We start from the raw sequence: 26,851 nt of genomic DNA on the forward strand, positions 1-26,851 counted from the left end.
AGTGCCAACTAACTCTTTCTCAATGAAACCCACTTAGCCTGGAACTTGGTTGAAGTATGAGTCTCTGGGAAGACCCCTGTGTTCAAATTTTCTGGTTCTGTTGCTCTCCTTGTGGGGTTCCTGTCCTTTCCAGATCTCACTATTTCCCACTTCTTACATAAGATTCCATGCACTCTGTCCAACAGTTGGCCATAAGTCTCAGCGTCTGCTTTGATAGCCTGAACGGCACAGCCTTTCAGAGGCCCTCTGTGGCAGGTTCCTAGGTCATTTCCTGTTTTCTTCTTCTTCTGATGTCCATCGTCTTTGCCTTTCAGGATGGGGATTGAGCATTTTAGTCAGGGTCCTCTCCCCTGATTAGTTTCTTTAGATGTGCAGATTTTAGTAGATTTATCCTATGTTATAAACTCCCACCAAGTACCAGGCATGGAGATAACCTAGAACCCCTGCACAGATGTAGCCCACGACAGTTTAGTGTCCAAGTGGGTTACATAGGAATGGGAAGAGGGACTGCCTCTGACATAATCTGATTGGCCTGCTTTTTGATCACCTCCTCCTGAGAGGGGAGCAGCCTTACCAGGCCACAGAAGATGACAATGCAGCCACTGATGTGATCTGATAGACTAAGATCAGAAGGAAGTAGAGGAGGACTTTCCCTATCAGTGGACTTGGGGAGGGGCATGCGTGAAGAAGGGGGAGGGAGGGTAGTATTGGGAGGGGAAGAGGGAGGGGCTTATGGAGAGTCACAAAGTGAATAAAGTGTAATTAATAAAATTAAATTAGATTAAAAAAAGAAACCCACTTAGCAATAACAAAGGGACAGTTAAAGAATCACTTGGTTGTCACTGAGGGGTGCCTAAAGTTCCACACAAGAAAACACAAGTAAAAGATTCATAAGTCTAGGTTCTCTGAGCTTCTGCATAGAAGGAAGTGCATTTATTGAACAAAGGCAAATCCTGTACCTTTATATTAGCACAGGACACAGAGAGTAAAATCAGCACAAAGGGAAGGCTTCTCTTTTTTATTAATTCATTAGCCAGAATCAAGGCGGAAGCACTTGCTAGACAAGAGGCATAATCTGGGTCCAACTCCTATTAATTCAGCCACCCTCTCTCTGCATCCACCAACTTCTGAGTGAGGTCCTTACCCACCACAAATAGCATGCATCTTCAAAGAATTAAGTCCCATCTAAGAGTCTCAAGAGGTGTGCTTCCTGGAAAAGCAGTAGGACTGTTGTGTCCACCAGGAGACAGTTATCAGAAAGATAGCACACAGATGCTATTGTAGATTGTTTCCTTAGCAAAAAGATGGCGAGAAACTATAGCTACCATGGAGACATCACACCATCCTGTAGGAAGCAGAAGATGCCCTAGCAGAGAGAAGTCCATATCCCCAATTCCCTGTTACCAGCTGGTATAGCAGTATAACCAAGGGATGAGGACTTGGGGGAACATGCCAGGCTAGAGAGTCCAGGGACCATCTAGAGTCCAAACAAGAGAAAGCCACTTGTCCTTCTGATCAGGGGTTTTACCCCAGAAGAGCCATGTCTCACAGAGCATCCAAAGACTCAACAGGGGCTAACAGCTTACCACCAGCACATTGGTGTCTGAACATATCCGAGGCTCTGAGAGCCTTTCCACAATTTTGTTTCTTCCCTTAAGAAAACTATTACCCAAAAATGTAGAAATTTAGGTAAACTGAAAAAAAATTTAAAAGAATTTTCTCAAATTGGAGTATTGCTTGCAACTTTGTCTACTTTACAAACAAGATTTCATTCTCTTTCTCAGTCTCTCTTGCTCTCCTCCTCCCCCCCCCCCCTTTCTTTCTCTGTGTGTGAGAGCACTTTCATCTCTGTGTGTGAGTGCCAGTGTGTGTGTGTGTGTAATTCAGAGATCCATGTGAGGTGTCTTCTACCTCATTGCTTGGTTTGGGGTGTCTCACTGAACCTGGAACTTAGTGTTTCAGCTAGAATGACAGGTCATTAAGCCCCCAGGAATCACCCTGTCCCTGCCCCTGAGGCTGTAGTTTCCAGATGCATGCTGCCCCACCCAGCTTTTACACAGATGATGGGAATTCTGAACTTTTCCTGACTGTACCATGAGCACTTTACTCAGTGCTCATCCCTCATCCCAGCCTCTCATTACAGTTCTTAATGCTGTAAAATTGGCACATGCCCTTCATTTGGAACCTTTTCTTTGAAAAATAAATCACTTCATAAACACCAAGCAAAAACTCCTGAGAAGTAGCTAAGGATAGGAATTCAGAGGGCTGATGAAGCTTGAGAAACGCTAAGATTTCAGTAGCCCTAATTAACACTTTGAAAATAAATTAATTGATTTTGGAAGGGCTGAAGGAGACATCTAATTCATTCTCCATACAAAGGATGCTGTAGGACATCATTGATTGTTACAATGGAAGTGGCTTAGGCCCTGAGTAGGATGGACAGGGTTTTACTTCTACTTAAAACAAGCCAACACAAAATTACAGGCAGTAAGATGGTGATCAGACAGATAGGGACCTCCACACAGAACTATTTGCAGTGGCATAGGCCTTAATTCTACCTAGAGTACACCAGTCTCTTTCAAACCTAATCATTTGTTTAATGTACATAAGTGAGCTTTGTTAATTATCAAGGTTCCAGCCACGTGAACAGAAGTGTTCACTTTTCTGAATTATCATTCCTACCCAAGTCTATTTTTAAACAACTCCCAAACCATTAAATTTGGGGAAACACTGCCAGGATTGATTGGGGAAGCTATTTAAGTATTTAATTGCTCAGATTATGTACTTATAATTGCAGAAGCAGAATACTGCTTATGTCTCAGTTTCAGGTCGCTGACTCTTCCAGCCACACATAGTATATAAGACGACAACCTCTGTAGACAGCCCTCATCACTTGAGGACACATATTCCTTGCTCACCCTGCCTTTTCTAAGCCAGGAGGACACGAGGCTCTCTGACCTTCCCAGACTCAGCTAGCCTATGGCTGTGGCTAGAGGATTCTCTCCCCAAGCCGTCCACTGACAACACCATGAACAAAAAGGACGTGGTATGACATGGAAAAAAGATGAGACCAATAAAAGGCAAAGCGTGTCAGCCCCTGACATCCGAAAGATAGGGAAGCCTGGTTGCTTTCACCCTTTTGGCCATTTAGATGGTGGTCTAAATGGCACTCCTCCTGGGATGAACAGAGAACACCTATAGTCTGAGTCTGGCAGGTCCTGGAAGGGCTGAAGGGCCTGTACACTCGGGACTGAAAGAGGGGCTAGAATCAGAAACGCCAGCTACAAGAGGCCTGAACCGGGCCAGTGCACAGCCATACTGTGCAGATCAGGGCCATTTCCTATCAATTATAACCTGAGCAAAACAAGAATACATTTCCCAGCACAGGCCAGAAGGTAGCTGGACACGCCTCCTGACAGCTGACTTCTGAGGGCCCTATTAGGAGGGAGAAGAGCCACATGCTCACTGAGACACCTGCTCACCACCCCCACCCCGTCAGCCTACTATGTCAAGCTCCTCCTAGACCCTCGCCAGACCATTGTGCCAGGAACTATGCCCCACTATGCCAAACCTCTCCTTAAGGACTGTAGGACGGGAGTTGTGCCAAGGCCACATGTATAAAGAGATATGTATAACTGTGTTGCAAAGAAAAGAGCAGGTGCCTCTCCTGGGTCCTGCTCCTCTGTGGGGCTAGAGCATGGGAAGGCCTCATGTTGGCCATGACAAAGCAGCAAGGCAAGGGAGGAACTTTATGATAAATTGAACTGGCAGCCCCAGCCACCCACTGTATGATCAGTTAGCAGAGGACACATTCTCCCAAAGCCACCATTGCTCTGTGTTCCTCGGTGAGGGATCTGGCACCTCTCAAGGCAATGGAGAACATGGCCACAGTGCTGGCAAGCTTTACTACAGCAGAGAACCTGCAGTACCAGCTGATCTGTCTGTTCACACAGAGTCTGGCAGAAACAAAGATATGTGAATCTTTAAGAAATGGCCATGTGTTTGTTTGTTTGTTTGTTTGTTTTTAAAAGGCATCTAATACATTCTGGGAACACCGAGGCCCTGTGAGTTTTGAGACTATCTCATTCAACCACAAATGGGAAGTGGAGTGGCGTACTGGGTGACAATTGTCTCCTGTACCACGGGCAGATGACACTAACTCAAAGCAGGGTGCCTGTCTCTAAGGACCTCTGGATTTAGGGGGGAAAGGGCTAGCAAACTACATTCACAATTTCTACAAGGGTTCTAACAGGGGACCTTGGAGATTCGAGAGAAATCCCTGGAGGCCTTGTATGGAAAGCTCACCTGGCCATAAGGCTGCCAGGAACCACCCTGACATAGAAGAAAAGGCTGCCAGGGCGAGGTGAGGGTAGAAGGTATACAACAGGGGCAGAATTATGGAAAGGGTGCTGCAGCAGCCACCAGAGACTGAGAAACCACAGGCAGATCCTGACCAGTCAGTCACCTTAGACCTTCAAGCTGCACAGTCTAACACTTAAAATTAACTGAACATAGGACAGGTGAAAATTCTGCCCTTCAGTTGCACTGGCCACTCACAGAGTGACACCGCTGCAGTGCAGTCAGCTCCCACAAAATGTGAGATCAGACAACCTGTCTGATTGACAAGTCAGGATGGCTGCAGGACATGCTAGCGAAAGGTCTGCTGCCACCAGCACCCAAATCTCATCCCAGTGTTCTCTCTGTTTTCCACAGGAGAACAGCAGTAACAAGCAAACATTCTGGTCACCACAATGGAACCCACTAAGCCCACCTTCTGGTGGTGCAGAAAAGAGATCTTGTGTCTGGAGGAGCATGGTACTTCCCTTAGAACAAAGGGCTCCTCAATTGGATTCTAGAGCAACAAAGACTGGACAGAAGCTCTGGTGAGAAGGAAGGTAGGTAGAAGAGCAGGACCCTAGAGTTCAGTGGCTTCTAGCTGGAACAATCTTAAGGGATAAGCGTATAAGGAATTCTCTCAATCAATCTGAGGTAGAGTTGTGTGCACGGTTCTTTCTTTTGTTTTGATTTTGGTTCTGGAGGGTGGAGGCAGAGAGCTATCCCACTGATTGGTAGTCCTAAGAGATCATCTCAGGCCATATTTCCACACTTCACTTGGAGAAAGAGTCTCACTAAGTTGCCCAGGCTGGCCTTGAAGTCGCTTTGGAGCCCGAGAAGACGCTGAACTCATTCTGTGGCTCAGACTGGCCTTGAACTTGAGACTCTCCTACCCCAGTTTCCCAAGCAGCTGAGATTGCAGGCCTGCACCACCATGCCCACCCTCAGCTGGAGTCTTTTCACAGGTGTCATGGTCTAGTGTATGTGGGAGCTGGATCTACAAAAGCTTTCATGTGAAAGCAGCTGTGATCTGGGAACGTGTCTAATCAAATGAGCCCAAGTAAAATATATTTTGACAGTTGATTTTAAAGCTTTTTGTTTGTTTGTTTTTAATAGAAATATGCTTGGCTAGGAAACTTATTTTAATTGGACTTGGCCTGTGGAACACGTGGTCCTAGCCAGCAGTTTACCTCCTGATGAGGGAGACTAGACAGATAGTAAAATCCTAAATTACCACAGGGTGTGCTGGCTAGAGGGGAAAAAAGATGTCTTATTAAGGGACTTGCTCAGAAACAATCTCCTGGGCATGGACTATGGGAAAAGCATAGACTGTTAGAGAAAGACCTCCATTAGTCAGTGTAAAGTGCATACCAACACGGGTCTAGAGTGATGAGTAGAAGTCTTTAAAGCAACCACCACACCATTCTTGGCTTTGTAAGAAACCTCGTCAAGCATAGATAATATCCCCCTAGCAAGAGAAAAGTTGAAATATAAAATGGAGAAAGCACAGAAGGCTAATGGAAACCTGCAGGAGGCCCTTTAACAATATAGAAACCCGCCAGTGGCAAGACAGAAGGAAGACAGTAGAGAAACAGATTGCTGGAGGCTAACTAAAATTTACAAATCACTTAAGTAAATGAAATTAATTTTAAATTATTATCTACATCAAGAGTATGAATCAGTATTGAATAGTTTAGGTAAAGAAAAGTATAAATAGGAGAAAATATGTAGGTTTTCATTGGGCTGTGTGATATGAGAGCTGTGCTGTGTTACAGCACAGACTGAAATACACCACTAAGCTTCTATGGTGTATAATTGCCAGACCCCATCGTTAAATATGGATGGTATCAAAAGGCCATACAATGAATACACTGTCAGCTGAATGTGTTTACTTAGTTCAAGAATAAATAAAACCATGTTCATGTATTTAAAATCTGATTTGATATGAAATATATCTGATCATTTTTTTAAAACTTTCGATCAGTTGCAAAAGCAAATAGAATTGAAAATTTAATCACGAAGTTCAAAGGCCTAGTATCTTAAGCTGTTTATTATGGGATAGAGACACATCCTTTAATCACTGTTTTCTTAATAATTATAGACATATACTTGGGTACACACACGTTACGACCTCATTTTGCAAGTCCCAAATTAAAGAGGCCACAGAATCCAAGCCTTCATAAATGTCAGAATTGTTACCTTTCCAGGTCACAGTGCCACCCACTAATAGTCTGATATGCCCATGCATGGGAGACAATGAGAGAGAAAAACTAAAGATGTCCTAAATCCTAGCATCCCAAGAGTGACTCAACAGTTTGCAGATATATTTGAAGCAACTTTTGTGGCCCTTCAGGTCCACCATCTGAACACAGCTACTGAGATACAATAAAAATCATCTGTGGTTATTTGACACTATAAATGTCTAATTTCTCATGGATAAAGATTATAACTACAAAAAGTAACATTCACAGAAGTTTTCTCCACACCCAAAGATTTAACATTACTTAATTGGGTTGATGGGATAAAAAACAGCTCAGAAGTAACATCTTCAAAAATATAGCTCAAATTTAGTGTTAAAAAGTTTTATGATAGATAATCCTTATCTCCTCATTCTTAAAGATGGAGATACTCTCAAATACAGTAGCCCAAAGCAAATCTAAATGACTTATGTAGTTACTATGTCTTTAATATCAAAACACTTATGGTTTGGTACAAAACAGGAACATGGCTCGTCATATTACCATCAAAAGAGACAGGCCCTCTATCTTGATACTGTGTTGGCTACTGACAGGTAAGGGTGTCTGCTTACAGCTGGACACAATGACAAATGTCTGTCATCCCATCATCCCAGAGTTTTGAGTCAAGAAGATTACAAGTTCAAGGCCAATCTGGGTGACATAGAGAGACTCGACATCCCAAAACAACAATGGCAGCAACAAACCCACTTATTTTTTTTCAAATTATTTGTTGTTCTAATAAATGTAGTAAAATAAATATATGCAGATATGTAAAGCTGCACCAGTGGTGTGAAGTTCACTGCTTTTGTATGAGTGACAGCCTTTGCTCGGATGTACCCAGCTTTGAGATTTCATGTCAATCGATACTTTCCAGTCCTACACAACTATGCACTTCCTCTTTGGAAAAAAATCCGTATCCACCGTCCAGCCAGATGCTGATAACTGTCTCCAGTATTCATATGGTGTCAGGTACAGAAATCTCTGGTTCAGTAACAACCAACTCCTAAGATGGGCCCCACATACACTGCAATACAGTAAGTGCAGGCTTAGCTATATTTTAAAACTTCACCAGAAGGAAATTTGCCTAAGTCCGTTTTCTAAAATATTCCTCCGGTTATCACTTCTCACTAGTCACTTCTGACTAGTTGAAACTAACTAGTGACTGGTGAGACTGATCAACAGGTAAAATCACTTCCCACTCTAGCTTGCCAACCTGAGTTCAGTCCCAATTGGAGGAGAGAACTGACTCCCAGGCTGTCCTCTAAGGTCAACTTAGGCCCCACAGCAGGTATGCAGCCGAATATGCCTGCACACACACACACACACACACCCTTTAAAAATGAGCTCTAAAATTCCCTAAGCAACACATCAAGTCTTCACACAATCTCCTCCCACAAAGAATGCCTTTCCTAGACAGACGCTCATCACAGTTGCTGCTTTAATGCAATTACTAAGAAAGATATGATTTCAATCCAAGCAAAATTTGCATGTGTGGTAAAACTCTAAGGAGATGATTTTACATTCACCAGCCCAGCTGTCCCTTCACTAATTCATGCTTGATAATATTTGATCTGTTGCCCATTCCAACCAGTCTACACAGCACAAGGATGACTGAGGAGTTCTTGTCGATAACAAATTCATCATACCAGTTGTCCACTGTCACATGGGAAAATGATAGTTTACACAAAGTAATTGTATAACCAGCCTCTGTAGTATCAGATAGAAAACAAACTTCTCTCAAGCACACTGCAAACACTGCCTATTCTCAAGAGATAAAGAAAACAGTAATTTCAGATACAAGTCCACAAACTCTAATTGCATTTGATAACATGCTGAAGCCAAAAATGTCACCACCCTTTATGATGGGCAAGCAATATAACTAAACAATATAAAATACACACAAAGTCCTATGCATGTCCTTCTTTGAATTCTAACACAAAATGCTCTATACTGAACTTGTTAAAAATATACTGAACTTTGTTAAAAAAAAATATATATATGCATATTTACATTTGGGGGGCGTTCCTTTATGCAAAGTATAAACAGGTAAGAATTGGCAATAACAGAAGTTACCAGAAATAGATCTACATTTCTTGGACAAAGGTGGAAGCAAGGAAATAATATGCTGCGGGTGCAGGGGCATCAAGCCACGTGAGCTCTGCTGTCACACTCACAGCTTAGGGCCTCGGTTTCCCTATGTGACTCCAAGCGAGGAAGGCAGACCTGGGTTGCCTTCTCGACTGCTTAGGGAGCAGACTGGTGGAGAGGGTGGTCTCACTATTCCCAGATTCCTTCCTGGGTTTCTGCCGATCCTCTAAGAAAATTTGCAGGCCTCCTAAATATTCCCTTCATATTTATTTATAAGAAAGTAGTGATAAAATAATTCAGTTCCCTTAGAGGGACTTATGTAACAATCTTGAAATGCCACAAATCTAAAAGGCAATTCTGTTTAAATCTCCCCAGGTCGTTTTGGGAGTCCCAGTTACCAAGAAAAAGTATTCCTGTATTTATTTTCTTTAAGGGGAATTTGTTTGTTCAAAGGAATGATATAACCACACCTTACTGGAGAACATTTTTTTTTTTTTAATATTCCTTGGCTCCAAGGTTATGAGTTAGTAATGTATCTTACTTTTTGAAGCTTCTAGAGATTTTAAGAAATAAAAAAGAGCTGGTTTGGAAGACTTTTATAAACACTCAGGCAACAACGCCAATGGGCAAAGGACAGGGTTAGTCAGTGGGACATAACTGCTAAAGAAAAGAGATTTGTTGTCTCCAAAGCTGCCTTAGAAAACCCAGTTGCTCTAGTGAAAGTGGGCCATTCCAAGAGCAGGTGCGGGCCCACCCCAACTCATTCCATTCGCAACACTCATGACACATTTGCTCCAGAGAGCAGAGGTCAAAGGCCTGCCCCGTGGCACTTTCTGAAATCTACCTCGTTCACATGGATTGAAAACTGTCCTGACTGGGATGGGCACGGATGTGCACGATTCAACGAGAAGGGAGTGTTAAAGGACAAGATTGTTTGACCGGTGTTAGGAAGTTTCTCTTTCGGCAAGTAAAATCCTCAATGTGACACGGAATCTCTGTCTGCAAGGTGTGGAGACAGCAAAAAGAAACTAAAAAGTCATTGAGGCATCAGAAGATACTGGAAGAAGGGGATGACAGCTCTACTTTTCAGGTCCGATGAGGGGGTCCTCACCTTTTCCGGAACAAGGGAGGCCCTAGCAGGAAGGCTGGGCAGAGCAATGTTCACGAAGTGAACATACACCTCCCAAGATCGCTGGCTACATGAGTCTCAACAGAACAAATACCCTCCTGTCATGAGGCAGGAACCAAGCAAGCGGGCTACAGGGCCTGCGAGGGGTGGCTGGAGGGACCCATGCATAAGACCAGATGGGATCCGCTGGAGTCTGAGGCCCGAAGTTTCGCTGTAGCCTCGGCCCATAGCGGCCACCATTGCAAGGGGCAGGAGGCAGCTCCGAGCTGGGGCTCCGCCTGGAGGGACAACACCCCAACACACACACACAAACACACACACGCATATACACAAACGCACACACAAGGGCGTTCACACCGACGCCGCTCGCGGAAAGTGCTCCCGGGTCAGGCCTGCCACCGTTGCCGGAGCAACGACCTGGGCGCCCCATGCACCGGGCACCTTGCGGAGAACCCTGTCTGCCCTCCCGTGCCCGCTTACCCGGTGGGGGGCTTGGCCGCCAGTGCGCGCGGCGCGTCCATGGAGCCGGCGGGGTGCGCGCGGGGCTCTGCCGGCGGAGTGAGGCGCTGGCTGCGGCGCCGCCGTCCTCATTCACTTTTTCCGCGCTGACCCATCGTCCTCCCACGCGGGGCTAGCGAGGACAGCAGCCGTGCCGAGAGGACGGAAGCGACTGGAGGCGTCCGGGCGGGCGGGGGCGCGGGGAGGAACCGACGCGGCTGGCCGGGGCGCCCAAGCAAGGTGCGCCGCGCCCCCGCCGAGTTGCCTCAGCCGCGCCCACCTCGGCACCGCCCCGCGCCCGCGCGCCGCTCCCCAGCGCCCGCCTCCCCGCGCGCCCCCGACGCCGGAGCGCACCTGGGCGGGGCGCGCACCCCGCGGTGGGCACCCGCGGAGCTGGCTGGAGGGACTAGACACCTGGCCACCTGTAGCTGTGCGGGGCCAAGTGGGCGGACTAGCCCGCGAGAACCCAGGTGAAGGAGGAGAGGAGGGCAGACAGTCCCGGGCCTCAACTTCTGCCCCAAACCTGAAAGAACTTTTTGTCAATGCCACAGGTCTACTGTAAGGGCCGGGGAGGGTGGTCCAAATGAGGTTCTTGTGTGCAGCAACGGGAAATGAGAAGGGATGCAACCTGGGGTACGGTCGGTCACACCTTCTTAAGAAATTAGAAAGCAGTGAAGCTGGATTGCGGTCTGCTGTGCCAGCAGGAACTGCACCGGGTTAGATGCATGCCTCCTGGTTAGCTGGACAGTAGTAGACATGACTGTGGTACCGCTCCTGAGATTCCCGTGCTGACTGGTGGGCAAAATGTCAGCAGAGGAAAGCAGGCGCTATGGTCTCAGAGCAAGTCAACCTGCCAGGCCCCGTCCACCACGCCTCACCTCTCCATTCTGCTAACTGACCTCAGAGGAACAGGAAAAGAACCTGGTTGCTCTGAAGTTCCGCCCTACGAATACAACAATTGTGCTGGTTTTTGTTTTGTTTTGTTTTGTTTTTTTAAGTTTATTCACTTTACATCCCAAGAGTGCCCCTCCCTCCTCTCCTTTCGGTCTGTCATGCCCCTCCTCTCCCTTTTTCTCCCCCCCCCCAAGAACAGGGGATCCCCTTCTCCCCATATCAGCCATCCCAAGCACATCAAGTCACATCAAGACTGAGCATATCCTCAGCTCCTGAGGCCAGGGCAAGGCAGCGCTGCCAGGGGGAAGTGATCCAAAAGCAGGCAATAGAGTCTATGTTAGAAACAGCCCCAATCGCTCCCTGCCCCCATCACCAGGCAACCCACATCGGCCATATATGTATAGGGGGCCTAGGTCCAGACCATGCCTGCTCCTTGGTTGATGTCTCAGTCTCTGTAAGCCCCCGTGGGTCTGGATTAGTTGTCTCTGTTGGCCTTCTTGTGGGGTTCCTGTGCCCTTCATGTCCTTCCATCTTTCCCCCAACACTTTCACAGGATCCCCGAAGATCTGCCCCATGTTTGCTTACAAGTCTGTAAGCATCTGTCTGGATCTGCTACAGGGTGGAGCCTCCCAGAGGACAGTCATGTTAGGGCCTTTTCTGTCTGCAAGCAGAGCAGAGCATCACTAATAGTGTCAGGGGCCCAGCTCTCTACTGTGGGGTAGGTTTCGGGTTGGGCCAATCATTGCTTAGACATTTCCCCAATTTATGTTTCCTCTTTGTCCCTGCAGTTCTTGTACGCAGGGTAATTTTTGGATCACAGGTTTTGTTGGTGGGTTGTTGTTTTCCTCCTTCCACTAGTCCTGCCTGGCTAGGTGGTGGTCACTTCAGTCTCCATGTGCCTCTCTGTTAGGGATTTCAGCTAGAATCACACCCATATCCTCCCAGGAGCCTGTTGCAGGCCTCCACTCCTGGGCGTATGCCCAAAAGACGCTCCACCATACAAGGACATTTGCTCAGTTTTGCTCATAGCAGCTTTATTCATAATAGCTAGAAATTGTAAACAACCTAGTTATCCCTCAACCAAAGAATGGATAAATGTACATTGTGGTACATTTACACAATGGAATACTTACTACTCAGCTATTAAAAATAAGGAAATCATGAAATTCATACGCAAATGGGTGGAACTAGAAAATATCATCCTGAGTAAGGTAACCCAGACCCAGGAAGATGCACATGGTATATACTCAGTTATAAGCGGATATTAGAACTATAGTACAAGATAACCACACTACAGTCCACAGACCCAAAGAAGCTAAGTAACAAGGAGGGCCCAAGGGAAGATGCCTGAATGTCACTCAGAAGGGAAAATAGATTAGACTCAGAAGTGGATGAAGAGAGGGAACTAGGCCTGAGATGGACCGGGGAGAAAATACAAGGGTGGTGATCAGATGTAGGGAGAATGGGGGTGGGAGCTGAGTGGTCTAGGAACAAGACAGTAAACCAAGAAGGCCATCTCTTTGTTCTAGGTTCTTAGGATTGGAATAAAAGATTGGTAAGATGCAAGATTCTGTGGTTGAACTTGGTATCCAGAGGCCTGACTAAGCCTTTCTTCTTCTGAGCCCCAACCTTTTGTTTAAGGAAAGAGGGAAGACCAGACTGTACAAGATATAAGTCCTGTAGTGGCTGCAAGGCCTTCGCTGCTCGAGCCAGCGAACAGAACAGGTGAACATTTCACACCTGCAGCACAGGCTGGCCTTCTTTTGAACACAAACACAGCGCGTTCCCATCCAAGGGCCTTTAGGATCTAAATATATCCTGCAGGCTCTGCTCAGACACCTGCTTCTCATGGAGCCCTTTTCAGACCCCTTTGCACCAAAGCACACCCCCACCTTCAATTCCCATCTGCTTCTTGTCCAGTATCTTGAATTTTGTTTGACACTCTTGCCAGTTGTCTTGATGTTTGCAGATGCTTATCACTTCATTTGTGTGTGTGTATGTACTTTATATGTCTGTTTATAAACAAAGTGCTTATATGTAATGCCTTTTATATTTATATAAATTTGGGTGTGTGAATTACATATACATGGTATATAAATATACATATCATATTGAATATGTTTATCTTTATGTGTTTGCCATGGGTCTCATCCTGAGTATGTGACTCAGTGAACAGTGGGACTTGTCTGGCATTTTTCATTACTCTCAATACCTAGGACAGAATGAGGGTAGATTAGGGCTTACTACATAAAGAGAATGTTGAATGGATGAGTTTACAGGCCTCTTTCCAGCTCTGGGTGTGGGTATCAGAAGGTCTTTCCTGGAATCTCTAAGCTCAGTCTATGCTCTGGACACCAATGTGGGAAAGGGTAGCCTGGGAGAGGCCAGTAGGCCAGAAACTAGGGACCTAGACCTGAGTGACCATCCCAAGAAGTAGCAGTGGCTCAGATAGTGGGCAAAGATAGCAGCTGGAAGTCATGAACATGGTAGGCAGTCGGTTCTCATAGACAGAACACCACAAAAAAGTCATTAGAGGAGGCACTGTCCACCTCCACACTGAGCTTCTGATTTCTGTTTTAGGAAGAAGGCCCTGGCAGCATTGGGCCTGGACAACCTCCAAGTCTAAGGAAGCCACTAAACACCACAGTCTGAGAAACCCAAAAGGGAAATGGAGTGGGTGGTATGAACTGGAAAGAGTTATCACAGTGAAGTAAAAGGCAAGATCAGGCTTGAAACCAGCAGGAGGGGCTAAGCTCCCAAAACCTCTGCTTAGAGTGTAAATGGACCAGCCCTGGCAATCCCAACCCAGCTTCCTTCATGGAAAGGGTCCTGACAGATCCATCTATGTACAGTTCTTTCCAAAATAATGTATTCTACAGATATACATGGAGATCAGTAATATGTAAAACTAGGCAGAGAATGCAGAAATAGCAGGCAGAAAGCATAGGTCTTTCAGACAGAGGTTATAAAATAAGGGTCTGAGGGGGGATTGTGTTCAGTGTCAGTTGCCAAGATGACCCAACCACTGTGGTCACTGGACATTTTCATGTACTCTTTGATTTTAGTAGAACAAATAGCATACTGACATGTTAGGACACTGATTCCAGGAAGAGGGTGACTCCTCACTGCATGCACTTTAAAATGTTTTTCAACAAACCAGCACTTTTTCAGATATTGACCATCACACAATATTTTATAGAAATGCAAACATCCAAGATCTTCTGATAAATATTTTTAAATGTGAGTGAGAATGCAGTATTTATCATTTTGCATGATGTGACTTGTTCACAAAGACTGATGACGTCAGGATCCCATCAAGTTGTCAATGAAGAGGGAAGCAATCTCGTTGGCACTGCTCCAGGCCTCAACTTCCTGCATACTACATGAAGGCTGTACTTCTATCCTTCTCATTAAAAATCTCAGCTAAGCACCTGCTGTGCGTCTCAGGGCTGTAACTGGCGACCTTGGCTACATGGCTAAACTCTTGACCAAGGGGAAAGAGCTAGCACCAGAGTATAGGTCACTTGGAAGACTTTCTTGTCTTATTCTGTCCCAACCCTCTTATTCCCTTCTACCTCTCCTCTCAAGCTTTACCTTTCCTCTGGCAGAGAACCTGGGACCTCAGGACCCTACTAGTATATATCCAGACTAGATACAGGGTACTCGGGAAAGCCCGGGGTTGTATCAGTACATGAGGATGGGTAGAGGGGGTCTGGCAATGTCAGTGCTTTCTGAACTTGAATGTTGAAAGAATGCAGATTCTGATCCAGTCTGGTGCACCTGAGAGTGTTTGTTCCTAATGGCCCCTCAGGGATGCAAAGTTTGCTGGCCCTGGATTTGAAGGTCCCACACAGTAACTTCTGGACTGATCTTGTACTGACTGGTAGTGTTGCCAGAAGCAAATTCCTTCTCTCTAAGCATTCATTTCCTTCTGTGAAATATGAGAGCAATCTGAACAGATTTGGGGTTTTAGGGTCTTAAACTTTCACAATTTTAGTGATTTTTTTCACATTTTTAATTTTTATTTTTTTTTTAATCTGTACAGGAGTTCTACATTATCTTCATGAATGGTCCTTGGTTGTAGTATGAGTCTTAGAAAATACCCTGGGCCCAGATTTTTTGGTTCTGTTGCTCTCTTTGTGGAGCACCTGTCCCCTCCAGGTCTTTCTATCTCCCTCTTCTTTCATAAGATTTCCTGAATTCTACCCAAAGTTTGGCTATGAGTCTCAGCATCTGCTTTGATACCCTGCTGGGTAGAGTTTTTCAGAGGCCCTCTGTGGTAGGCTCCTGTCCTATTCCCTGTTCTTTCATTCTTCCAATGTTCATCCCATTTGCTTTTCTGAATAGGATTGATCATCTTACCTAGGGTCCTCCTTCTTGCTTAGCTTCTTTAGGTACATAGACTTTAGTATGATTTTTCTATATTATATGTCTAATATTCACTTATAAGTGCGTATCTTTCTGCTTCTAGGATACCTTACTCAGGATGATCTTTTCCAGTTCCCACCATTTGCCTACAAATTTCATGATTTCCTTGTTTTTAATTGCTGAGTAATTGTGTAAATGTACCACAATTTCTGTATCCATTCCTCAGTTGAGGAATATGTTTCCCGATTCTGGCTGTTACAAATAAAGCTTTTACAAACATCTATACATAAAGAAATAGTAATCTTTTTAAAAAATAATAACATGTTGATGTAAGTTTTGATTCCATGGTGGTTATTTATTATACAGACTGAATTTGTGCCCCTTTAAAAAATAATAAATGAAAGTCCTAATCTACAATTCACAGTATTTGAAGAAAAGTAAGGCAAGATTAAACAAGGACATATTATTGAATCTCTAATCCCACATCGTATATGTCTGATAGGGAGAGAAGAAATCCCAGGATTCTCCAAGCATGCACAAGAAAGCCCATGTGAGGATACAATGGAAAGGTGGCTGTGTGCAAACCAGGGGGCAAGCTCTCACCAGAACCCAAGCCCAGCCTCATATAAATCATGTCTGTTTTTCAAACTACCTATTCCATGGCATTTTTGTTATGGCATTCTGAACAGGCTACCATAGATTTAGGAAACAAGCCATTACGAATTATAATTGTTCAAACAAGCAGGTTGATGATAAAAGAAGTCAGCCCCCAGGAGAAACAATAAAGAGTTATATCAATCTCACATATCCTGGTAAGGATTAAATAAGATATCACATATCAATTGCTTGAGGTGGCACCTGGCACTCTTAAATAATCAATCCATTTTGACTCTAATTGCACAGGTTAGATAGTCATTATCTTTAGGGACATAGTTCCCTTCAAAAATGTAGGACCAGAGTTCTAGCTCCTTGAACCACTGCTAGAACATACACAAAAGCCACACCCAGCCATTTTGTTCTGGCAGGTGGGCAGAGCTGAGTGGTGGTTAAAAGATTATTGGCAGTAAACATTGCTTCAGAGCTGGGATGCCTTCTCCTTCTGTGAACAAAGGTAAAGAAATAACTTTGGGTCCAAAGTCTTTTTTCCAGCCATCTTGCTTGAAGCATAGAAATCAATTCCCTGGGGAAAGTGTGAGTTCTACAGCTGAAACTACTTGACATTTCAGTGCAACTTGTGGAACTCATCTGGAGTCTACAACAAGAAGTCATTAAACGTAGGCCGAAGGTCTCTTGAGAAAAGCCCTGATGACCCCATGTCTCTCTATCCACTTAGCTATTGTATTCTGCTTCAAGGCAAGGGCTGAATTGCTCTCTCTGTAGGATAGCATCTTCAGTGGTTAATTTTGATTATCAACTTGATTGGATTGGGAAGTGCCTGGGAGATTTATAAACCCCATCTCTGGGTGTATCTGTGTCCAAAGATGATTAATTAACTGAGAGGAGAGGATCTACTTTGAGTCCACTGCCTCTCTCTGTCTCTCTCTGCCTCTCTGTGTGTCTCTGTCTCTCTCTTTCTTACTCTCTTCCTTTTTCTTAATCCATTTTTTTTTCTTTCAAGAAAGGGTTTCTCTGTGTAGACTTGGCTGTCCTGAACTCACTTTGTAGACCAGGCTGGCCTCGAACTCACAGCAATCTGCCTCACTGAGTTCTGGGATTAAAGGTGTGCCAGTCCACTGTTTCTTTAAACGAAATAAATTACAAAAAAGGAGGAAGCCAATTAAGCGCAGACATTCTCTATCTCTATTTTATAGTTGCCACAGTGGTTTGCTCTGTTCTACCATATCCTCTCCACCACAAAGAAATGATGATGCATCTGAGACCATGAGCAAAAAAGAAAGCCTCTTTCCCAGTCTTAACCTGTTTTGTAACAGCTTTAAACAGTGGTTTGAACTGGGTAATGTATAAGATACATGTTTATCTCATAGCTTTGGAGGCTAAAATTCGAGAGTTATCTTGCCTAATCTGTTGAGTATATCCTGGCTATGTCACAGCATGATGGATGGCATTACAGAGGAGAGATGGAGGTGAGGAGTGAATAAAAGGACAAACTAGACTTACTCAGTTATAATAATGTACTCTAGCTAGGATAAGCCTGGTACTAAAAGAACTACATGACTCTCTCCTAAGGATGGTGTTTCATGATCTAATCAACTCTTAAAGGTCCCAATATGCCAACATAGGAACAAAGCTTTCACCACATGAACCTCTGGGAGCAAGTCATATCTAACTCAGAAGAATCAAGTTCTTTAGGTAGGCATGTTTTATGCAATATCATAAATTAATAATGATGGATTAAATGTTTGTATAGATTGCCTTACTTTTATTGAAAACACAGTTCACTTTCCACAAACTGCATACAGTTTGGGCCAATGAGGCAGCTCAGTTGGTAATGTGTTTGCCTTCAAACAGGAAAACCCAGGCTTGAGCTACAGAATCCAGGCAAAAAAAAAAGCCAGTGTCTTCAGACATGCTCATACTACTAGCACTAGAGAATAGAAATAAGCACATCTCTGAGGCTTGCCAGCCAGTCAGTGGAGTGTAATTTGTGTTCTAAGCCAACTAAGAGGCGTTGTCTCCAGAAAATACAGTGAAGGACAACTAAGGAATGACATACAAGGTTGACCTCTGGCCTCCAGATGCACACATAGGCATGCACATTCATTACATACAAAGAGAAAAGAAATAAAGAATACAGTTTAGTAGGGATTTGTATGTACACTGGGTTGTCTAACAACCATCACCATTTAATCTTAGAACATTATGATCACCCCCCAAATAAGCCCTGTATGTATGACATTCCTTCCTTAGGATCATTAATCTACCTTATGAATTCACCTATTCTGGACAGTTCCTATAAAGAGAACTATACAACACATAGTCTTCAATGACTGGATTCTTAGGGTAATATAATCAAGGTTTATCCACACTGTAGCAGGTATGTTGCTACCTCATCTTTAAATACTCGGAGAATACTCCACCACATAGACAAACCTCACTGAGTTTAACTGTTGGTCAGTTGACAAACATTGAGGGCATCTCCACTTTTTCACATTATGAATTATGAACAGCTACACACTCTAAAAATTCTGTATGGGTATATATTTTGAAGGGTTTTTTTTTTTTGGTATATACCTAAAAGACATTGTCAGACCACCCTGGATATTGCTTGCTGATAATTTTTGATTAAAGACACCTTAACATGTACAAAGCGGTATCTTCTGGCATTTTTATTTTACCTTTCCTAGTGACAAATACTGTTCAGAATCATCATGTGCTTATTGCCTTTTATATATCTCTTTGAGTTGTATTATTCAAATTCTTTTTATTCATTTTAAAATTAGATCAAACTTATAAGAGTTCATTACACATTCTTCACACAAGTTTCTTAGGATCCATATGTATCTTGGACTATTTTCTCCCATCCATGGGCTTTCACTTTATACTATTGTTGTCCTTTGAAGCATATTTTTTGATGAGGTTTAATTAGTACATTTAATTAGTTTTTTTTTTGGTTGTTTGTACTTTTAGTGTCATATCTAAGAAACCACGGTCTAAATGAAGCACATCATCTATAGTATTATTTTTTCAAAAAAGTAAATTGCTACCAGGACTCTGCACATGGAAATTGCAAAAGTCTGGGAATCTACCTTCAGAATTTCTGGCCTCTTGTTCTTCATCCTGTTTTTGTTTGAGTATGCTTAACATAATTTGTTACAGCTTAATCTATTGCATTTGAGTAGCCCTCATAAGCTAATCCAAGACATGGAATCTACAAAATATCATTAGCAATTGAGGAGAACATACTGGGAGATGTTCTAATTACAGGAATCTTGAAATCAGGAGGAGGGATTGGGAAGTCAGCTCATCTGTTCCAGACACCCAGAGCTAAGTCTTGAGCAGAACAGGAACCAAGAGAGATCTAATTGGACAATGTCAGAATTAGGTAGGGTGTGATTACTTCTGGCTGTTCCTGACTGAGGCTTCTGGGAGGAGTTCCTATCTTACTTTATTTAGAAATCACAGACTTTGAGCTGAAGCCATCTCTCCATTTTGCCTCATTTGTTTCCTTTGAAACATCCCCAGTGAGTAAACAGTATAGACATGTTTGTCTCTACCTCTCTTTGAGTAGTAATTATTATAACTTCGTGTACCCAATGGACAGCACACCCATATTCTTTGAACCATAGCAAAAGTTAACATTTAAAAACAGTGGCTATAGAAGCTGGCAGTGGACAGTTGTGGCATACAGCATGTGGATGAGACTTAGCTTCCAACACTTCAAAAAGCAAAACAAAATCAAAATACAGTGGTTAGATGCCATGTGCCATAAACCTTTTAACAAATTATAATTACTTAATTTTTAAAGCAAGCCCAATGCATTTGAATACAGCTCAGTGACAGGGTGCTCATCTGGGATCTATCTTTAGCACAGATCTCTAAATAAAATCAGCAAAAAATATAGGTACCGTTTTTGTCACCTTTGGAAAAATCAATAGTTTGGGAGCCTCACAAAGTTATTCATGTTTGTACGAAGCAAGGGCTCATTCCCTGACATCGTACCCTGAACACTAGGCTCTTCACCCCTTCACCCAAAAGCACAGTTGCTCTCATGTCTGCCTGCCACCCAGATCTTCTGAACGATGATTCAACTCAGAAGTAGCCCCGACACTTAGGGGTTGTCGGAAAGTGTGTGCTGTGCTCACTGCCAAACAGCAAATGGAGAGAATGTGTAGGTGTGGCTCTCCTGCCACGTTGTCATGAAATTTTATTTAAGCCACCAGCTGTCATCATTTTTCTACTGATGAGATCATTCTGGGGGCTCTGCTTCTGGTTGAGGGAAGCATCTCCTGGCCGCTCTGCCTTGATGTGCAGTCAGGGTGAACTTATATAACATCGCACCTCCACCCTCAACCCACACAAGGATTATGCAATTGCGTGTAGGATTCCTTACAGGGTTTTCCGGAAATATGAGCCTTCACAGGAAAGGCTTCCAAGCAGTTCTGACTAAAGAGGACTTTCTGACCTGGGCCTGAGTGTGTTATGTCTAATCTATAAAGTATTTTACCTCAGAGAACTTGCCTGGTTAAAAGTCAGCGAAAAAAGCAAATCTCAGTATTCAACAGATAAAAGTATGCCCTCTACAGTGACTTAGTTCTGCTCCACTTTAATGTTATTCTGAAAATCAGAACTGAATTTATCAGTGTTCCCTCTTATACACTTCCTTCATTGCCACAAACTATTTCCTAACTTGATCGAGAATGAAGGGATACATACATACAAATTTACAGTTCTAAATTTTATTTACTGTCTTAACTGTTGGTGTTGCATTGTACCAAGCCATGAGATCCCAACCTGAATGAAAATGTAATCTTTCTAGTAAACTCCAAACTCTACATTTGCATGAAGAATAAAGAAGGGGTAGTCATTTTTGAATTCCTGCATTCTTAAGTATTTAATATTTAATAGAGGATCCCAGACACACCTATACTTTGGTCTCAGGCTGGACTATGCATGCCAGACAAAATGAGGAGTTGGGTTGTCAAGACATACATGTCAGGAGGAGCTGAGGAACATTCTAGAAGAAGCTGATCCTCAAGGTTGAGGGGGGAGAAGAACAGGAGAAGCTCAAGTAGAGTTGGTACTCTTAGCATCAACGGTGAGGGATGTGAAGCCTCACAATCTGTCACACACATTGTAATTTACTCTATCCTTCTCTAGTTCCAACTGGTGTGGGGAAGATGAGCATCTGGGCTACATCATTATATAGGACAGCTGTGAAGGAAAGCCCCAGAAAAGGGTCTCAGCAGATGCAGCAGCAGCAAGGATGTTCAGAGAGTGAAGGAGAGGATCTTGGGAAGCCACCACTGTGACAGGAGCACTGATCTGTGAAGTATGAAAAGAACATCTTGGAGGACGTTTTAGAGCCATGGGTGCTTTGGAGTTCTTTAAAAATAGTAGGCTCTAGACCAACTCATTCTCCTTGTGATGCTAGTTGGGCATTATTTGTACTCACTGCCTAAGGCAAACAAGAGAACCCCAGCTGTGTAACAAACTTTTTTTCCAGGAATATTTTTAAAGACCTTCAAGAATCTGCAGATTCATGTTGACAGAAATGGTGATGGAAGCTCTCAGCCTCCTTCAGAATAAAACTACAGGGAAGAAAACTCTTTACCATGTGTGCGTGCGTGCGTTCCCTGCAAAAACTCACTGTGGAGTTGGCAAATCTTCACAGGCAAACAAAAGAGAGAGCTGAAAGGGTTTTTACTGCAGAAGGAGCTTATGCTAGCTAAGTGAGAAATGCCTTGACCGAAATATCTGGAAGGGGTTGGTATGTCTCAACAGCTGAGGGCTTCCCCTGGTGTGGGACTCATCCCTGTCGGGTGACATCACACTTTCCATCTTAACCAGATCTTCTGGGATTTTTAAAAATGAAAAAGCAGACTGAAATCTCAGTAAAGGAAATGTCACAGCCTATTATACTCAACTTCTAATCCAATGTTTTTCTTTGTTTCACTCATTAAAAGAGAGAGAGAGAGTTCTCATGGAGGGCATGCCAATAAAAGCATGCTAACCTTCAGAAATAGCTGCTTCCCACCCTTCCAGATTAAAAAGTAACCCAAGAGAAAAGATTTCAAATGCAGGCAACTCTGTGGGGATTTACTGCTCTGAAGAAGGTATTACTTTTATTTTTCCAAGGAATCATTTGAACATCACATGCCTCTTTGGCAAAAGTCAGATTTCTCCATGTAAGGGTCCAGCCCCTGCTGATTGTTCCAAGGACTCTGTGGGAAAGCTGGGGTGGGGGGTAGATAAGGCCTTGCTTAGCATCAGTCTCAGAGGATCTTAAAATCATAAGTAAATTGCGATCAGCCTGTGAAATGATCAACCTTTGAAGATATGGGTGCCACAGATCCTGTGTCCTGGGTCTTCATAAGCGTGGGCCACAGGACTTCTCTGACAGACACATCACATGGTAAAGATGCTTGTATTTATACTTCCCAGGTTATAATTCATGTTCAAGATAAGTTTCTAAGGACACAAATTAGCCTTTCAGAACCAGAAAATAAAATGAAGGACCAGGATTGGTTCTTGAATTCTGGATTGGAATTCCAGAATTCAGACCCAAGATCACTTCTCTTTCCATCTCTCTCAAAACAAGGGTGTATGAGGATTACAGCTGCACAAGGCAGGTTACCCCTTACTGATTTGTTGTTCTAAGGTCAAAGGTGCCTGATGTCCTACATCTGCACAGCGAATGATATTATTGCAATAAATCTGAGAAGAATGAGAGCTGGGTGGCTCTATGCCTCTGCTTGGATCTTGTGGTGGTTGTACCTCTTTAAAGAACAGAAGATAACAAAGATGCTACGGTCACCTGAGATGACCTGACTGCTGGTACTCGTATAAAAGTGTGATCATGATTTTATCATGTTTCACCCAGGAACTAGGAAAGCATGGCAATGGCAGGGCCTCTGAATCAGATGCTCTGGGTTTTGAATCTACAGTATGAGGGATATAAAAGAAACTAGGCTGCTAGTATCAGAAGCTAAAATGTAGAAGCAATAATAGCAAGAATTTAGTGACTTACATGTCAGTTAGCTTCTTATGATTGTGGCAAAATACAAAATACCTGGAAGAACCACCTCATGAAGTGGAATGGTTTACTTGGGCTTCCATTTTCAGTCCATGGTTGTATGGAGCTCTTGTCTTGGTACATTGCATCATGAGAGTGAATGGCAGCAAAGAAGGCTGTTCAAACTATGACAGCTGGAAAGCAAAGACCAAGAGAAGCCAGAATCTCAATGACGCCTTTAGGAACATGCCTCAAAAGACCTAACTATTTTTCTACTAAGCCTGAGCTCCTAAATGTTCTACAACTTCGCACAAGTGCCATGAGTTATGAACCAAAACTTCAATACATGACCCTTGTGGAACTTTTTAAAAACCACTACTTTAAAGTTCCATACTTCATTTATCTTTTAATTGTTTTTTTTTAAAAATCAGATGACCAGTGCCTTTATTTATTTATTTTTACTTTACTTTAGGTAAATGGATATTTTGCCTGTATGTATGTCTGGGTACCTAGTGCCTGAGGAGCCCATGGGACTAGGCATCAGATCCCCTGGGACTAGAGTTATAGCCAGCTGTGAACAGCCATGTGGGTGTTAGGAATCAAACCTGGGTCCTCTAGAACAGCAGCCAGTGGTCTCAAGCAAACACTCCAGCTACTGTGGAGCATTTTAGATTCAAGAACTCACAGCTTATTTGTATTTCAGTTTCATGTTAGTGACTCCCAGTAATACACATTTGTAGGAACCATGTGTATTCCTTGAGTCATCGCTGTGCAATTTCCAGGAGGTCTTGAGTGTGACTTCCCTAAAGCTTAGTGAAAAGTGAAACACAGGGTAGACCCTAGCATTTGAACGGGGACCTTTAAAGTATTGAATGCAAAGATCTTTTCTTTTCTTCCTGTCTTCCTTTTTTCTTCCTTCCTTTCTTTCTTTTTCTTTTTTCTGTAAGATTTTTCTCAACCTGTCATGGTGATTTTTCACTTGTTCATTGTTATTGCCTGTAAAGAACATTCTGAAACTTTAAATCCTGAGCACGAATTTTCCTTTAATCCTTCTATTGTGTAATGTCAATTTTAAATGAAAATAATAACAGGGCCTGGAGAGATAGCTCCACAGATAAGAGCACTGACTGCTCTTGTGGAGGACTTAGGTTCAGTTCCTACTACCCACATGGTGGTTCACAACTCCAGCTCCAGGGGATCTGATGTCTCTTCTACCCTCCAGAGATGCCTGCATGCACACAGTACACATATATAAATGCAGGCAGCGTACACAAATATCTATAACAGAAATAAAAAACTTAAAAAGACAATATAACGTATATATGGAATAATCAAAATTACATGTTGTACTTCATAGCTTCCATGTGCTATGTCTTTTGTTTATATTACAACTTGCTAAAACTTCAGAAAACTAACTGAACTGCTTTCATTTAATTTCTGCCAATGACTGAGTATGTGAGGAGACTAAATGGAAAGGAAGCTCTGAGTTGCCTTAATTTTTCCCTTTCCTTCTTTGCCAATCAGTATCTTCAGCTTTGAGTGGCATATATACTTTAACAAATATGAATAAAAATTTCAGAACAGAGAAAAGCTCATGACTGCTGCACCACCCAACATTGGTTGGATTTGCTCAACTAATTCAATTATAATGCTCGGCAAAACAAACAAACACAAAAACACTTGTGTGTGAGTGCATGCATGTGTGCGTTCATGTGTGTGTGTGTGTGTGTATGTATGTGTGTGTGTATTAGAGCATTTGTGAATGTGTGTGTGCCTGCATATGTGTGTATGTAAGTATATATTTGTATGTAAGTATATATTTGTGTGTGTATGTGTGCAAATGTGTCTGTGAATATATCTTTGTGTGGTTTTGTATGTGATTTCACTTCCCATCAAACTCCCAAGAAATGGAAGAGGAGGTGATAGTTCCTAATTTGTTCAGGGGCATCAGGATTGTCCTGACACCAAAACCAGAAAAAAAGATGTAACTCAGAAAGTGACAACAAGCAGTACAACTCCTGAATATAGACCTGTTCAACTTTCATATGGACAAAACAGAATTAGCAAGAGAGAGAGACAGAGAGAGAGAGACAAAGATTAAAAACTGATTGATTAAATTACATTATGATGGAGTCCATGGAAAGACCATCTACTATCTGCAAGCTGGAGGCCAAGGAAAGTCAGTGACACAACTTCAGTGCAAGCCCCAACATGTGGAAACCCAACAAGTGGAAGACAATAGTGTAAATCCTTGCTTGGTTCAAACCAAAAGCAGAGGAAGATAAATTCTCTGGAATAAAAATAGGAAAAGAGTCATTTTCTCCTCCTGTGTCTATCCAGGGCCTTAGTGGATCGAATGATACCCACATGCATTAAGAAGATCCATCTTCTTCATTTTGTCACATCATTTATATGTTAGCCTCTTCCCCAAACTCTCTCACAGACTCTCCAGGAACATGTCATTTGGGTAAAGGGATGGCTCAGCAGTTAAGAGTGCCTACTGTACCCATTAAACTACAGTTCGTAAGTTCCCTTTTTTCCTCCAGCCCTGGCAATCACCATTCTACATTCCATGAAGCTGATGACTGAGTGAAGGTGAAATTATTTAGTACTGGTCTTTTTGTGACTGCGTCATTTTACATAGCCTGATGTTCTCCATCCATTGTAGCATGTTTCAGAGTGCCCTATTTAATGCTGGTTATCTACCACCGTTGTGGACACATACCATTGTGTATATTACTGCCATCACTTTAGCATTGTGCATAATCTTGTCAACATGGGAACAGTTATCCTTTTAAGATCTTACTTTTTGGACCCCACAAGATGGCTCAGTAAGTAAGGGCACTTACCACCAAGCCTCATGACCTGAACTCAATCCTAGGGCCCCACATGGTGGAAGGTGAGCGCTCACTCCTACAAATTATCCACTGACTTCCACACAGACACTATGGTGCATGAACTCAACCTAATGAATAAATGATTTTTCAAAGACCACTTCAACTATTATTAATAATATAGAGTTGGGGAGGGGGTAAAGAGGGGCACTTTCTGCTCTTTCGTGGGACCAGAGTTCAGATCCCTGCCCACAGCTTACAATACACGATCATCTATCTGTTATTTACTCCAGCTCCAGGGAGTCTGTTGGTATCTTCTGTCCTCCATGGGAACTAGCATACATATGTGCATGAATGTGCAATACATACATACACACACATAAAAATAAACAGCAAAAAGATATCATAATTTGCTAGCTATCAAGACAAATTTAACTTAGTGAAATGGTCACATAAAATTAATGATCAAAAGCCCATCTCTTATCAACAAAAGTGATCATCCACATCACCTTAGGACAAATTAAACCTCCAAGTACAGGCAATTACAAAGTCAAAGTTACTTGTAACGGGGCCCAAGTCTCCTGCATACAAGCAAAACTGACTATTCGCTTCCCAGAATTAATGGTAAAGACCCCAAGTAATATTTATTCTTCTCCTGGTAGCCCATAGCTTTAGGACCATGATAGGAAATTGACAACACTTAAATGTTGTTTTATGTAAAATTAGTACATTTTCCCCTTCGTGTTACTGAAATAAAAGAGGAATAAAAACAAAGATGCTAGCTAACTATATGTACACATACATATAAACATGCTCGTAATTAAACAAGGCTATT

General features: G+C 43.0%; 1 protein-coding gene across 8 annotated transcripts in view; it reads right to left on the reverse strand.

The window, feature by feature from the left end:
* Cobl (cordon-bleu WH2 repeat protein) overlaps window positions 1-10,570 on the reverse strand; it is a 245,682-nt gene extending 235,112 nt beyond the window's left edge. For 5 of the 8 annotated variants that reach the window (XM_060365697.1, XM_060365694.1, XM_060365696.1 and 2 more), the window contains exon 1: window positions 10,270-10,569. In XM_060365697.1, the coding sequence (XP_060221680.1) occupies window positions 10,270-10,310 (41 nt within the window). In that variant the 5' untranslated portion in view covers window positions 10,311-10,569. Of the gene's footprint in view, window positions 1-10,269 lie in introns of all 8 variants that reach the window. The other 3 variants (XM_060365689.1, XM_060365695.1, XM_060365688.1) reach the window with 1 other exon arrangement.
* Window positions 10,571-26,851: the final 16,281 nt, after the last annotated feature.

Source organism: Meriones unguiculatus, chromosome 12, assembly GCF_030254825.1.
Source record: "Meriones unguiculatus strain TT.TT164.6M chromosome 12, Bangor_MerUng_6.1, whole genome shotgun sequence".
Classification (NCBI taxonomy): domain Eukaryota; kingdom Metazoa; phylum Chordata; class Mammalia; order Rodentia; family Muridae; genus Meriones; species Meriones unguiculatus.